Source organism: Sebastes umbrosus, chromosome 12 (assembly GCF_015220745.1).
Source record: "Sebastes umbrosus isolate fSebUmb1 chromosome 12, fSebUmb1.pri, whole genome shotgun sequence".
NCBI lineage: Eukaryota > Metazoa > Chordata > Actinopteri > Perciformes > Sebastidae > Sebastes > Sebastes umbrosus.
In genome coordinates, this window is record NC_051280.1 from 11,981,897 (window position 1) to 11,998,752 (window position 16,856).

Below are 16,856 nucleotides of genomic sequence, written 5' to 3' on the forward strand. Positions count from 1 at the left end.
AGTTACAGCAGGACTTGAGCTTAAGGACGTCATGTCGTCCAGGGGCTGAAAAAAATATGATCGCAGAGGATGAAAATTAATTTCGGGCCGAATTTGGGACGAGAGTTGAAAGAAATATACCCGTGATGAATGAATGCATGTTTTGTGTAGCGCACCGTTATTATTAAACCTCCTTGACAACATAAAAATACACATGCACACACACTGTCAGTGCCCGATCCGTCCCGCACATACACACACACACACACAGCACATAACGCCGGCCTCTGGCCTCACGATAGCAGGGGAATTATTCTCCAGTCAATGAGGTAAGCTTTCTAGTATTAATGTTACTAGTTAGCTAACGTTAGACTGTTTGATGTTAAAGGTAACGTTACAGTTAAAACGCTCTTTACCCAGTCAGCAGCCGACTTTTGCATTTACAGTGAGTGAGCTGACGTTGACGTTACGTTAACTATGAGGAGTCAAAACTCCGCCAAAGCTCAAATTCTGTTACTAATGTTAACCACTTATTTACTTACTTACTTCTCTTCATCCCCTATTTGTCATAAGGCTGCAATGAAATCTCCTCCAACACATTCTGGCCGTGGCAACTTGCTGCTCCTCTCCCCATGACAAGTGCATATTGTCAAGCAGCTCCTCTTAACTTTGAGACGCAGCTAGCAGGGCCGGTTCAGGCTTTTTGGGTGCCCATATGCAAAATCTTGTTTTTTGACCAAAGGCTACTTTTTACACAGCTTTAGCTGCATTGCTAACATCAAAATCAAAACAAACATGCAAACTATGAATAAAAAAAAAAAAAAAAAAATTACTTTTTAAAATAAAAAAGAAAAGGTTTTGGATAAAATATAAATTTATGAACAAAAATAAACCACTTTTGATGTTCGATTTATGTTAAAGGTCACTTTGAATGATTAACTAATGATAATGTAGAATAAAGATTTCAAATTTGGGACGGTCCGCATTCATTTCAGGACAGCTTAGGTTGTATTTCGGGACGGTTCACGGAAGTGAAAAAAAGTTAGTTTAGAGCCCTGAGTTACAGCCTTACACTTGAACGATGTCAAGCTCTGTCATTCACACACTGAGAGAAAAGACCTGACATAAAATTAGACACAACCACAGTCGCAACATAACATGTAGTTATGTCTTTGGAGGCATTAATTTACTTCTTGCTTTAAATGAGGGTGAAGTGAAACTACCAAACCTTTAATTAAATTGTACCTTCTTGCCTTGTGTTTAAGTTGTTTTTAGGCTACTCTATAAAGAAGAGGACCTGGTATGAGGCCAGAGATTACTGTAGGGCCATCGGAGGAGACCTGCTCAGCATCCACAGTGATAAAGAGCTACAACTTACACAAAAGTACAGTATGACCTACTCTAATACAATTAGGGCTGCATTTGACAAAATCTGAAAAATGAGTTGCATCAAAGAAGACCATTGTCATTCTTTCGAGATGCAGTAAATTTGTCACGTTTGTCATAATTTATATCAGGTGTTAAGCATGATCACTGGCAGAAAATCTTGTTAGTTTATATTAAAATTAGGGCTGTCAAGGTTAACGTGATAATAACACATTAATGCTAATTTGTTTTAATGGCACTAATTTCTTTAATGCATTAACACAACATGTTATTTTAAGGTTGTAGCGGGCTCAGGTTTAAAGCTAGTGTGAATATACTGGCATCATATGAAACTATAAAAAAACTATAAAAATAACTATGAAATTAAGCAAAAGTTTGTTCCTAAAGCATTTTATACAGGTTGCATATTTAAATCATTAATATAAGTCGATCCATTATATTGTAGCTATGGTGTCGTCTGGATTGGACTCAGTGCCCCTGACCCAGTCACCGGTTACGTATGGAGCGATGGATCCCCAGTAAGTTAACAGTTTTCTCTTTCTACAGTGGTTGAGAAAATCTATTTTAGTTTATGCAACTCATTTAAATGAAAATAAATCCATTTGCATTGCATGTTTTATTGTTTGCTTTTGTTTCCAGGTAAACTTCCAACACTGGGAGGACGGAGAGCCAAACAATTTAAACAACGTGGAATCTTGTGTCGAATTTGACGCATATAAGAGGCACTGGGGCATGTCTTGGAACGATGTGCAGTGTGAGAAGAACAATGGATGGCTCTGTCAGATCCTTGCAGGTAAAGCGTGGTCATTTCTTCACATGGGTTTCAAAGAAAAGCGTGAAATTCTTTTATAACATTTGTTGAGAGTTGAATGAGCGAGGTTGTTTTTTTCAGCAATCAGTCTTCTTCATGTGTGTTCAGGCAGTGCTGGAAGTGGAAAAAAATAAGTGCCAGTAGTCTCTTATTCACATGTTGGCATGTGTGTTGGCCGGTATCAGCAATCTCTTGCGACCTATTCCTATTTATTCATTATGTCTTTAAGCATGTTATACTGTGTCAGTCATAATTAGCTGTGGTTTTATAGCTATTATTATACTTGGGCTATGTATCTTCTATAGCAGGCCTATAATACTCCAATAATATTCCAACTGGAACATTATAGGGTTAGGGTGGTGTGTTTGTATATTTACCCATAGTGTTAACAGTTAAGTGCTTTGCTGTGTTATTTGTAGCCTATAGTAGGGTATCATTCAGGTTTTAGGAGCAGTGTCCCTGTCAGGATGCTCCTACATATTGTGCAGCAGGATAAAGAGACACATTCTGAATTTTGACAGTGAATAAAAGGTACTAGCAGATGTTGGGTTTGGGGGTTCTCCCCCTAGAAAATTAGTTTTTGACTTAAAACTATGCAATTTTACATCATTTTGGACCATTATTATTAGGGCTGGGACGATACACCCATCTCCCGATTTGATACTATCACGATACTTGGGTGCCGATTTGGTATGTGTTGCGATTTTTAAGTACAAAAAATCTACTTCTACAAGTATTGTGAGTTGATATTATGATATAATCCAATTTTTGTTAACTTTTTTAACAATAGACCATGGGAAAAAGTTGAATTATACACTTCTAGAGACTTTTACTTTGGGACATATCTAAATTGATATAGAAATGTTTTTTTTATTTTCTGCATGTATGTAGTCAGAGATGTACTGAAGTCAAATATATCAGTCATTGTCAGGCATGAATACATTTCCCTGACAAATTAGCGGTATTTTCTTTTGTAAGAATATGTAATGTTTTATACTTCTGGTGAATATAATCCATCAATCTTATTTCCATATATATTATTTTGTATATACAGTTCACTTGGTCTTTAGACATCCATGGTCAGCTCCATCGTGGGCTGGTTGAATGCATTTAACATAAATGTCAGTATATGGGTACGCCACAGTTGTAGTGTCGGACGATTTGACCATGGAGATGAGAGTGACGGCTGTACATTACCGCAATACGATAACGTTTCCTTTCCATGACAGAGCTAGCATGCAGCTTTAGCTCTGCTTTTCCTGTCAATGTGTTAAACCTAAAGTGTTTCCATACTGTACTGTATGTGTAGTGTTTACCAATTTGGTTTTAAAATGTAAGAGTTCAAGTCATATCCATGGGGACCCTCTGCCGTTTTCTGCTTTGTCGTTTTGGCTCACTGGGGCTGGCTATGATTTGTTTTGGTTGACGGATATGGAATGGATATGACGTCAAGTTACTCAGACTACAACAATAAAAGCGGTAACTTCCTTCTACCTCTGGATAGACTCAAATGAAGAAAATTGCCGTTGATTCTGGCATTAAAAAATCTATTTCAAAAATCGCGATACATAGGTGAATCAATTTTATTTCCCCACCTCTAATTATTATTACTAGTTAAATGATTATTTTATTATTTACACATACCAAAAGCCTTCGTCTGAAAATTGGAAATGTTTGCCCTAAAAGAGCAGTTTCAGAAAACTATTAAATAATGTTTCTTTAATTATATTTGTTGACAAATTAAAAAAAGTTATGACGAACGGTTCAATAATTACTTTACAAAAAGGATATGAACATTGTATTGATAAATTAAAGCACCATCATTCTCACCTCGCCTCCCCTCTGCTGTGCATCGGCTCGTCCAGATGTTCCCCACATAGTTTTTATGTTCATACGGCTTATGAGACGCAGTGCAAATACGGTGGCGCTGCGCCGTTATGGATCGCCATTATGAATCTCCCAGAGAACCTGATATGGAGAGGGCAGAAAAGAGTACCGGCAGCTTTTGAAAAGTGCCAATGCTCAAGAAAAAGTCACGGTACGCCAAGAAGTAAAATGAAGAAGTGCCGGTACTGGTTTCCGGTGAGTACCGGCCCACTTCGAGCACTGTGTTCAGGTGTATGCAATGCAATGCAATTTCAACCAGGAGGCGCCAACTATCATCTTAATTCTCTTCTCTAAATACATTTATCTTCACTTTATGTCCTTTCAGGAGCAACTCCAAAGCCACCTCCAGACCCTGTCGCTCCTGGTAAGTAGGCGATTATGTATGTGACCACATAGAAATAAACTATTTTTAAATTTTTTATCGTTTAAGTACAACTGAAATGAAATTCCGTGTTTGTTTTTTTTGCTACATCATACAGGTTCAATCAGTGAATTACGTGTCCTGTGCCCTCTTTTGAAAAAAATTATATTTTATAACTTGGTTTCATTACAGCGCCCCGTCTGTGTTTTTTTTTTTCCAGTTTGAGTGTCGGTGATAATTCTTTTGTGTTTTTCTTAGGGCTGTCAATCGATCATTTTTCGCACATTGTCAAGTATTTAAAGACCCCTCCAGCCAGTTTTACTTCCTGTTTTTTGGTTAACATTCTTTCTCAAACAGAGAATGCGGGTGTGGTTAATAGTCATACGTAATTCATTACCATGGCAACCGTCACATTTTTTGAATTTTGGTCCCGTGTTGGTACCGAAGTATCGGTTCTTGTGACATCCCTAGTCTTCTCCTCCTGGCGAGGCGGCCGTCTGGCTGCTGCTCCACCGAGGAGCCGCACTGCTGCACGCTGGCCACAGTGCACCAGAGGGCGGATAGACATGTTGCCGTGGTTCACAGTTTGAAATGCAGTTTCGTGATGTTTTAGAGGTGCACAGTCCACCAGCACCGGCAGCTCTCGCCTCAGCTCCCAGCACCGATGCCACACTGGGCTGCACTGCGATTCGTTTATTTCTTCAACGGGGCTTTTCTCTGGTTTTCTGTTGCTGAAAGTCGTGCGCTCCCTTTTTTCAGACCTCTTAGAGGCCCGTAAACCTCCGGTAATGGCTGCTTTCTGTTAATTTATCTCCAGCAGAAGGAGATAGTAAAGAAGAGAGCGAGTGAGAGAGACAGTCTGTGTGTTGTGTTAATTCTGTCGGTGGGATTTTGTATCGACTAATCCACTGCGTTGATTGCACCCGTTCACTGCACACACAAATGCCATAGTGAAAATAAACACACTAAAGTAAGGGGTAGGAAAATAAAAATAAAATGAAAACCCTCAGTTAGCTAATGCAGCAAGGTTGGCTAGCTAATTACATAACTAGCTAACTAACTAGAAAGACAAACTGACAGACAGATGAACAGATTAATCAGTTTGCCGCTGCTCAGACGCAAACGAGCATGAATGTGCCTGCGTAAGCTTTGAGGATGACGTATGACTTGCGGTTTCTACTATAGTCATACGTCTTATTCCCGTTTTACCAACAACCTAATTTTTTTTAAACTTTGAGCACAAAATTAGGTTATTTGTCAAAACATATCAACTAAGTCAGGAAATCACTCAAGTAAATATGAAATATCATAGAATACACTGGACGGGGCCTTTAATACTCTTAAATATATTACATATATGATATTGTCTCATATAGATCAAAGGCCCCAGAACTGAATTACACCCTCAATGCCCACTGGCTTTGACAGCGTTTCAATTGTGTTTTTGTGTTTTCATCTGGACGGAGATTGTTTTTAAACCGTGCTTGTGTGGACGGGATTTTTTTTTTAGAACAAAGGAGGAAAAATACCGGTGTACCTGTTGACTAGGTCTTAGTTGCCTAAACCTAACCATATCTTAACAATTAAGGTGGCATATCACAAAACACTCACATAAATTGTTCATTATGTAAAGCCACGACTGATAATTTAAGTATAAGGGCTTGGTGACATTACCATGCAGCAGCTGTGACTTCTCTGTGGGGTGGACCTCAACTGCTACATGCCTTTGAATTTAAACTGCTGATATATTACATATTTCTAACATGTTTTCAGACTACAATATAACGTCGGACGGGTGGATAGAACGGAATGGGACTCAGTATTATATTAACAGAAAACAAATGGCCATGGATGAAGCTCGTAATTTCTGCCAACAGAAGCATAGTGACTTGGTATCTATCAACAGTGAAGCTGAAAGTGTCTTTTTGTGGAAACAGGTAAGCAGCGATTTTTATAATACATAAAACAATTAAAGCAATAACCATGGCATTTAGCTTCAGTACATACTGCAGTGTAACGACTGCTGGTTTTACCGTGTGCCTCTATCTGTGTGTGTAGGTGTCCACAAGTGTAAGCCCTTACTGGATAGGCCTGACAGTAGACCTTGATCGAACATATGAGTGAGTATGAATTAAATACAAATGAGAAAAAAAGTCTCAAAAATATAAAAAAAATAAATAAATCAGACAGAGAAGAAGTCCTAAGAAAAATGACATGACCAGTCACCAGTTAAAAATACGTCGGTAACATTGTTTATTGTTGAATTTAGCTTTCATTCTAGACAGTACAGAATTATTGTGTGCATCATTATGTTACTTGTTTTTTGAGATTTGAACCTGGAAGAATAACAACCATAACACAGTTCCAGCCCTTAGATTTGAATCACTATGTCATTATGAAAGTAATATTTCACAATGAGTTGTTCTTGACAAAATTTCGACTGATTTGCTTGTGTGGACATTAAGGTGGATGGATGGTTCTCCAGTGTTCTTTCAAAAGTGGAATGAAGGTCAGCCTGATTTCAAGAATTATGATGAGAACTGTGCGGTCATGTTTCCTTCTAATGGTGAGTGAACTGAAATATGATTTACCTTCACTGACACACACGCCAATGACAAAAGTTGTAATCCTTAAGACTTCAGTCCTGGTTGATCTGGCGACACCCGTGGCTACCGGAAATACAACTAGTGCATCCGTTTACAGCGCAGCCAAACAAATTCCCCTTGTTTTAATGAAGAAGACCTTTTTGTTCCATTACCATTTACATTGATATGCTGACAATAACGCTGAAAATGGCCGTTGTTTTGTACTGCAGGCGCACTTTTGGTGAAGGATAAGTGCTAATCACATTGACAAATACATTACATTTCCTGTGGCTGCTTCACAATACACCCCGTGTTTTGCCAGTTGAAGCTTTTAATGTGAAGCAGCAGTAGTAGGATGTGCCATTTAAAGGACCTGTGTGTAACAGTTAGGGGGATCTATTGGCAGAAATGGTATATAATATTAAGACATTTTTTTTCTTTAGTGTTTAATCACCTGATGATAAGAATCGTTTTGTTTTCGTTAACTTAGAATGAGCCTTTCATACCTACATAGGGAGTGGGTCCTCTCCACGGAGTCCGCCATGTTGCACTACTATGTTTCTACAGTAGCTCAGAACGGACAAATCAAACTCTGTTAATTTTTCTTGCTTGGCTTGGAGTCCATAACTTTACTCGCTCCCATTGCCGCCGCTCTCTTTTCTTGCTTCACCTCTCACTTCCCACTTCCACACACACTCCACGCACTGGCTCTGCTCCAAATGACATATGCTACTCTTACAACAAATGGCTCTAGAGAGGACCATTCATGTTTTTGCGTTGGCCACCATAGCTCTCCAATACGCTTGGCACATGGGAGAGGCTTCAGTTGGTTGCAATCTCCTCACCTCACTGCTAGATACCACCAGATCCTACACACTGGACTTTTAAGACAGTGTAAAGACTGCGGACAGTGAGGCTATCAATTAGATAAAATTGCGCTAGATGAATCCCTCAGTTTTTTAATTTTTTTTTTTTAAAGATATTTTTTTTGGCATTGCCAACCTTTATTGATACGATAGTGGACAGTTTAGAAAGGGGGAGACAGGGGGCGACATGCGGATATGGCCGCAGGTCGTATTTGAACCCTGGCCGCCACGGTTAGGACTTAGCCTTGTTATATGGGCGCCCGAATTCCTCGTTCTTAAGTTGATTTGAATGTAGCGCTGGAACGGAAGACTCCGCCACTAATAATAAAAACACAGTAGATAGGTAATTACTGGAAGTGAATACATTGAATGGCTATTGCATATAAAATGCTCACCAATAATAGCATCAAAAAGGGGGTTTGCTTTCGTGAAAATCTTAAGGATTATAACTTTAACCCCTTATTTGATGTTGAATTTCAAAAAGCACATTGTATTTGCTTATGTATTGATTTCCATGTCTTGGATTGGTTCACAGGGTTCTGGCATGATTATAATTGTGGGCATGAGTTTAGGTCCATTTGTAAACGCGGTGGCTCACCACCTGCCAACACCACTGTGCAACCCACAGATGCCCCTACAGGTGGCTGCCTACTCCCCTGGAAAAAATTCAAGTCTAAGGTCAGAGGTCACTTTAAGCTTTTAAACGAGTTGTGTTGAAAGGATGGGTATAAAACTAATGTAGGACAGAATTAAATTATTGTTGCTTGAAATGACATTGGCCTGTGATTGAACAACACTGTCTTTTAAACATAGATCTTTTTTGTTACACATTTTTATCTAATGCTCTTTTGAGATGTCACATTGAGCTGCTTTGTAATGTGAAATTGTGATCGATGTAATAGAGTGCTCCAGGGATGACACATTTTTTTAGGCATACCAGGAAGTAAGAATTGTCGAATTGTCGAATCCCTCGACAAAAACCCAATGGGATTTTCCATTGGGTTTTGGATTATTGCAGAAAATAAGCTCTGTGGCAAACAAACGTTTATGATACTTACACGTTTTGTTCAGCAAGAGAATTTTCACAAATGAACATCAAGCTAACGTTACGCTATAAACAAACTACACCAGGGTAGCATGAGCGCGAGTATACACAACGAGGCGGTAAAGGCGGACAAGTCGGCGTGATGACGTTTAGTAGTCTCATTTAGCCGCTTGTTAGCAAATGTCTTTTTTAAGACAAATAAAGGCTTCAAAATGTACGAGTGGGGTATGTATTGATCTATTTTATTTAGTAGATCGAAACTTTAAAATCTCTTGGGCTTGTGTTAACCACAGATCTTATTTCAAGCATCTAACTAAAGCCCCATTCAAAAAAACCATTGACTTCCAGATGAGGGAACCAGTAGAGCTAAAATACTAACTAATTTCCGGGTTTTAAGACTCATTCCTGTAGCACTCTACAACTAGGACAATATTTGAGTGGTTGTATTTTCAGTTGTAAATCAATTTATCATTCCTCACCTCTAGTGTTACAACATCATTAGAGACCGGAATTTAACATGGGATGGAGGGAGGAAACATTGCCAAGATATGGGTGGAAACTTGGTCTCTATTCCCTCAAGACATGTGGAAGGTTTGTTTCACAGTTTTTTTTGTTTGTTTTTTTCCTGGTAAAATATCCACTGATCTTCTGAACTTCTTCTGTTCATTGATCCATTTATTTGATACATTTGATACTTTTATTTCTTTCATACTTGACGACTGATTCAAATGGAGGGATTGTGAAGGTTGTGAGGCTGGAGGCTCAATAATCACTTAGTACAAAACTGTTTTATTAAAGATAAAGTTTTAAAATGCTTAAGTTACTAATGTTTATACAATGTAAAACAAATCTAAAGCTCTGCTAGCGGCCTCTAGAGGTGCTGTTCACCAAAACTAAACTGGTTTGAAAAAAAACAAATCCTTTGCCAGAGCTCTGTGCTCTTTCTAATGAGGTTAACTGTGAATGCCACTGATTTCTGTTGTTGCCCAGTTTACAGTAGACCTACATGTCAGAAACAGGCGTACTACAGTGCACCTCCAAAAGTACAGAAAAAAACAAAGAGCCAAACAGCACAGGTCGGACTCTGCAGGGGTCTAGTATAGTCAACAAGGATGTACAAACAATGAGAAATCTATGCACGTCTATATTTAGGGTTAAACTGGAGGGGAAAAAAACGTCCATGCAAATATCTGATCGTTAAATCATTATCTGTTAAATTTTCAGTGTTTTTAATGAATCAAATGGCTGACACACCTACTACAGACCTTTGGATTGGTTTTCACAATACATATTCATCTGGATTTTTTTGGACTGATGGGCGGCCGAGGCAATATAACAACTTGAATTTAGAAGTAAGTGGACCGAATCCGAATTGTGCTTTATAATGTGATGCAAGTGGGTTGTGTGTAGCACTTCGGATAATTTGTGTGTGTGTTTGTGTGTGTGTGTGTGTGGTTGTGTGTGTATAAAAATGTGACACTTTGTTTCTCCATTGTCTTTTTCTCCATTTTAGAGACTCCTGAGAATACATTATGATTCATATCGGGTAACATTAAAATTTTACTTGAGGCCTAACAATGTAGCCTAGTATACATCAAGTAGGCACAATCTATTTTCACTAATGTGAAGACTAGGGCTGCAACGGTTCGTGTATTTATGCCAACCATCACGGTTAGGGGAGTCACGGTCCAGTGCACGCAGCCGTACGCAGAAGACACGGTGTGTAGATTGACGCATGTAATGTGGAACCAAAGTTCTCAAGCGCAAGTTCCGCCCGGAAACTTAAAGCTGTACGCCGTCAGCAACATTTACTGAGGTTAGCGCAACAAACTGATTGGCCTATTTTGACCTTTTTGCCTTTTGAGAAAGTGTTTGTACAGTGCAATACAGAAGTGTTTGAAATGTCCCTTATTTTTATGATGAAAAAAGTTAACCAAATTTGCCATTGGGCAAAATGCTACCTCAGTCCCCAGCAAGAGGATTTTGTCTGTCTTTGACACTTGCACTACTGTCTGGTCAAAATAAATGAACAGAAAGGTATCTGAACAGAAAAATAACGTGTTTTTTTCTCGCTGAATGAACACACACCGGACCGTGACTCCTAAACCAGGTTATGAAATGAACCATCACTTCTGTGTACCGTTACACCCCTGGTCAAGAAAAAAAAAAAAAATTCTATTATTTATTTTAGTATTTATGCAAGTTTCAAATATCTGGTTTTACATTGCAGATGTTTCTTAGATATTTTCAACAAATGCGCGAACAGGAACAGGTAAGAAGTTTTTCAAACTTGACTGTAGAGTGAGATACCACTTATTTTGTCATGACTTGGAGAAAAATTACAGTAACAATTGTTTTGTAACAATCAGACGATCACATTTTACATTACACTGTAACAACTCAAGATCTTAACAGCTAACAACTTAACGGCGGGGACCCTCCAGGCGTCAGAAGCTCACGTGCAATGCACCCTGGTACATGTAGGCACTGCCAGCACAGCTCTGTGAGCAGGAGAACTCAGCTTTTTCGGTCAATATAGCATGCATTGAGGAATTTATTTCTTCAATTGACTACATTTACCATCAACACTGATTGGACAGGAATTAAAATACAATGACACTATACTTATTTAAAGAAATTAAAATTGTTCTGCAACAGACCCTCACACTGAACATTGGGATTACTGTACTACTGTCTTCAGATGACACTGTAATCAATTTATATTTGTACATTTTTGTTTATATCTGTTGATGCAAGATTGACCTATGTCTATAGTATATGAATGAGACGTCCTCAATGACATAATTTCTATTAAGAGGGGGCAGCAAACGTTTTCTGCCGTTTCTTTTTTTCCATGGGATAGTAGGCCTTCATTAAACATGAACATACTATGATTGCTATTAGAGATATGCTGTATTTCTAAAAAGAAAATGTATTATCATGCCACTGTACATTAGTTCCTGACCGAGTTCTCTTTCCTCACTATTCTCTCTCTCTGTACATCCCCAGAAACAGTGTGCTGTGATCAATACTAATCCTTCCCTTGGTATTGGGAAATGGGTACCAAAGGTCTGCAGTGACACCAATGGATTTATTTGTCTTCGAAATGTTGGTGAGCCTCTGACCTTTATCTTGGACATATGTGGTCTAAAAAAATGGCTTTACGTTAGTATTAGGGATGTCACGATTCTCCAAATGCATGATTCAATTTTTTTAAGGTCAATGGTAAATGGACTTGCATTTACATAGCGCTTTTCTAGTCGTCCGACCACTCAAAGCGCTTTACACTACATGTCAGCATTCACCCATTCATACACTGATGGCAGAGGCTGCTTAGGTGCCAACTTTGCCCATCAGGATCTAATCTAAATACTCATTCACACACCGATTCACAAACCCAAATTTTGGGGTTAAGTGTCTTGCTCACGGACACATCGACATGTGACCCGGAGCAGCCGGGTATTGACCTGCCCTACCCTCTGAGCCATAGCCGACCAAAGGTCACAATTCGATTCGATTTAAACATGCCATTGTTAGACTATGGAGTAATGATTTGTAAAAATCATTGTTTTTATATCCTGACAACTGTCATTTACACTTTCAACAAATAGAAGATCCACTGAATGGCAGGAGTGGATGGATGTACTTTACAACAATAACGAGAGTTTCTCAGTGTTTACGAGGCACATCTGAATGCACCATGACGTCCCTGTCGGCGCCTACATACTGAACAGCAGGTTCACATTGGGAACGGAAGCGCCGAAGGCGCCACGCTATGTTAATCGTTGCACATTTCTTCGCGCCGCTCAACAAGCAATTCTGCTCCTATGCTGTTAACTATACTATACTTGTCTGTCTCGCGCTGTGTTTAGACACAACTGACAAACATGTGGAATAATTACGTAATTTAAAACCCATGATCATAAACAGCAGTGACACTTGGCTGTTTCTAATAAATATAGTGGATGGATTTTGAAATGTGACTGGGTGGAGGGACTTGGAGGGAATCGTAGGAATTAAAACTCCGGGAGAACAGCAGGGAGAAAGGGGAGGGAAGTCAAAGGTGTTCGCAACAATGCGGCACGGCAAAACACCACCGGTTGTTTCGCGTCGCCACATCCCGGTGGATGTTCACTACATGTACTGCTGCGCTGCAGTGACACAAGTCAGTAGAAAATAGGTAATGTTTTGCTTGAATGAATTAGACCACGGCCACATTGTTTTGGAAATGAAAACGCCGTTTTTTGACCACTGATATCCCAAAAAATCTCTTCCTTTCTCTCTCCATATTGATCTGTTAGCTACTTCGATCAAAGAACGTACAGTATATTGATTTAATCCACAAACGATTGGCTAGCTCATCGCCCAAAGTCTCTTTTGGTTGGATGAATTTTTGTAAACGCCACCGAGTGCAGTATGAGTCAGGATGAACATTTGAAACCATTTAGAGGAAGAGAAAAGACAGGGATTTTGATGTAAAAATACTCTGATACTGGGTTTTTTACATCTATATGGCATATAACAAGAGGTAAATGAACAATTAAAAGTGGGAAATGTTTCTTTCATTTCATGGGGTCGCTAATCGTCTATACAACAGAGCTCTTGACCTTAAGATGAATTGAAAAACGAAATTTGTTTCCAATCTAATTTCTCATCCTAAACAGATAAATATCTCCCAGACTCCCCTGAACCAACAATTTCTAGTGATATCAAAATATTGAATGACTCTATCAAGCTTGTTACTCAACAAATGAACTGGGATGCAGCCAAAGAGCACTGTGAAGGTGATGGTGCCAACCTGGCTAGCCTGCGTAACGAGTGGTCACAGGCCTATGTTGAGCTGCTGGCTATGAATCTCAAAACTCCTCTGTGGATTGGACTGAACAAAATGCAGGTACAGTGCTGAAGACCTCTAAAATAGCACATAGCAAAGTAACACATCTAACCTCTCGCTTTTAACTACTGACTACTGTAAAAAAAAAAAAAAATTGACATCCATGCTGAATGATGTGAAAAAAGTTCATCATGCATTGGTAGAAAAATCTGAGATTGCAGATTATTTAAAAAAAAAAAAATGTTGAATAATAAAGTTGAATGCAGTCTGATCAATCTTTGCTTTCAGACCAAAGGGTATTTCAGATATATTGATGGCTGGCACATGAGCTTTTCTCACTGGGGTAGTGGTGAACCAAGCAGGAACAAATCTTGTGTCTACGTGGATGTGGATGGAAAATGGAAGGCCGCTGACTGCAAGCAGACCATGAAGAGTGTTTGTATGAAGTCTACAGGTACGTCAAATACCAGACTAATATTCATTTTAATTAGGGCTGTCAATCAATTAAAATATTTAATCGTGATTAATCACATGATTGTCCATGATTAATCGCAAACTAATCACACATTTTTTATCTGTTCAAAATGTACCTTAAAGGGAGATTTGTCAAGTATTTAATACTCTTATCAACATGGGAGTGAGCAAATATGCTTTCTTTATGCAAATGTGTGGCTATACACCGATCAGCCATAACATTAGGTCAGCATCCTGACCGGTCTGCGGCTACGCAGCCCCATACGCAACAAACTACGATGCACTGTGTGTTCTGACACCTTTCTATCGGATTTGAGCTACAGTAGCTCTTCTATTTGATCGGACAACACGGGCCAGCCTTCGCTCCCCACGTGCATCAATGAGCTTTGGGTCTGACCCTATCGCCGGTTCACCAGTTTTCCTTCCTTGGACCACTTTTGGTAGGTCCTGACCACTGCAAACCGGGAACATCCCACAAGAGCTGCAGTTTTGGAGATGCTCTGACCCATTCATCTAACCATCACAATTTGACCCTCGTCAAAGTCGCTCACATCCTTACGCTTGTCCATTTTTTCTGCTTCCAACACAAAGTTCAAAGTTCAAAATGTTCACTTGCTGGCTAATATATCCCACCAACTGCCAGCTGCCATTGTAACGAGATAATTAATGTTATTCACTTCACCTGTCAGTGGTCTTAATGTTATGGCTGATCGGTGTATTTATTATTGGAAATAAATTAACAACACAAAACAATGACAAATATTGTCCAGAAACCCTCACAGGTACTGCATTTATCATAAAAAATATGTTCAAATGATAACATGGCAAACTGAAGCCCAACAGTCAACAACAGCTGTCAGTGTGTCAGTGTGCTGACTTGACTATGACTTGCCCTAAACTGCATGTGATTATCATAAAGTGGGCATGTTTGTAAAGGGGAGACTCGTTGTTACCCATAGAACCCATTTTCACCCCTTTGAAAATGGCCATGACAGTTTTTCGTCATGGCTAGTATGACATGGTTGGTACCAGTGGTTTTCTCAGGTTTTTCTAGTTTCTTATGATGCCGGTATCTTCACTCTAGCTTTAAAATTGAGCTAACTGCAACCTCAAAAATATTGATTGCGTTAATGCGTTAAAGTAATTAGTGGCGTTAAAATAAATTTGCGTTAACACGTTATCCCGTTAACTTTGACAGCCCTAATTTTAATAAATGTATGTACACCTCATCCTAAATGCCAACATGTCTGAACATTAAGTTATTATTCCTTAAATGTCAAAATACCTCCTGTGCTTATCTGTTTGGAACATTATTTCAATATCATACGGTTTTCACTTTAATCACTGTTCAGAAAATGTTAATTATATGGATTGTAGACTTTTACCTTTGTACAGTATGCTTTTAGATGTGACAGTGTGTTGTTGTTTTTTCTATAAAATATCGTTCAATACTCTAAGTACCAATTTCAATGCACTGGATTGAAAGTATAAAAAGATCTAATTAGTTGATCCCTGTGTCATCAATGTCTCTCTCATTCACAGATGTACCACCAACAGAGCCAAGTGGTTTTCCAGGAGCTTGCCCTGAAAACCCAGATACATTACACACAGCCAAGAATTACTTCTGGCTACCATTTAAAGGTTACTGTTACGCATTTTTCACAGAAGTAAGATCGTGGGCAGATGCATCTGTTGAATGTGGAAAACATGGTAAGTCCTTTTTGTTGATGGTCTAAAATAATTTTAGGCACTAAAATGCATGTAGCTTTCACTAAGGACTTTGATTTTGTTTTGTGAAGGTGGATCACTAGCCAGTATTGAAGATCCCTTTGAGCAAGAATTCATTCAAAGCAATGCAAAAACATTCGAAGACAGCCACGACAGTTTCTGGATCGGCTTGTTTCAAACTCACAAAGGTACGGTCACATTATTTGTTCTTTCATGAAAAGTCATATTCAGCTACACAGAGAGTAAAGACTATATAAAGAGAAAAACTATGCCTGGTGAACAGCTGATGAAGAAAATTATATATTAGGGCTGTCAATCGATTAAATATTTAATCACGATTAATCGCATGACTGTCCATAGGTAATCACAAATAATCACAATTAATCGCACATTTTTAATCTGTTCAAAAAATGTTCAAGTATTTATTACTCTTATCAACATGAAGGTGGGAAAATATACTTGCTTTATGCAAATGTATGTATATATATATATAAATATATTATTGGAAATCAATTAACAACACAAAACAATGAAAAATATTGTCCAGAAACCCTCACAGGTATATACTGCATTTAGCATAAAAAAATATGGCAAACTCAAGCCAAACAGGCAACAACAGCTGTTAGTGTGTCAGTGTGCTGACTTGACTATGACTTGCCCCAAACCTGCATTTGATTATCATAAAGTGGGCATGTCTGTAAAGGGGATACACGTGGGTACCCACAGAACCCATTTTCATTCACATATCTTAAGGTCAGAGGTCAAGGGACCCCTTTGAAAATTGCCATGCCAGTTTTTCCTCGCCAAAATTCAGCATAACTTTGGAGCGTTATTTGCCTCCTTTCCGGCAACCTAGTATGACATGTGTGCCAATAGATTCCTGAGGTTTTCTAGTTTCAT

General features: G+C 38.8%; 1 protein-coding gene across 1 annotated transcript in view; it reads left to right on the forward strand.

Annotated features, from left to right (window-relative positions):
* LOC119498246 (macrophage mannose receptor 1-like) overlaps positions 1-16,856 on the forward strand; it is a 33,420-nt gene that overhangs the window by 13,369 nt on the left and 3,195 nt on the right. The window contains exons 13-29 of the mRNA XM_037786926.1: positions 1,245-1,363; positions 1,811-1,883; positions 2,005-2,158; positions 4,389-4,427; positions 6,198-6,361; positions 6,483-6,544; positions 6,890-6,990; positions 8,411-8,553; positions 9,406-9,511; positions 10,145-10,272; positions 10,434-10,466; positions 11,151-11,192; positions 11,930-12,032; positions 13,585-13,814; positions 14,043-14,208; positions 15,771-15,938; positions 16,028-16,144. Coding sequence (XP_037642854.1) covers positions 1,245-1,363; positions 1,811-1,883; positions 2,005-2,158; positions 4,389-4,427; positions 6,198-6,361; positions 6,483-6,544; positions 6,890-6,990; positions 8,411-8,553; positions 9,406-9,511; positions 10,145-10,272; positions 10,434-10,466; positions 11,151-11,192; positions 11,930-12,032; positions 13,585-13,814; positions 14,043-14,208; positions 15,771-15,938; positions 16,028-16,144 — 1,948 coding nt within the window. The remainder of the gene's footprint in view (positions 1-1,244; positions 1,364-1,810; positions 1,884-2,004; positions 2,159-4,388; positions 4,428-6,197; positions 6,362-6,482; positions 6,545-6,889; positions 6,991-8,410; positions 8,554-9,405; positions 9,512-10,144; positions 10,273-10,433; positions 10,467-11,150; positions 11,193-11,929; positions 12,033-13,584; positions 13,815-14,042; positions 14,209-15,770; positions 15,939-16,027; positions 16,145-16,856) is intronic.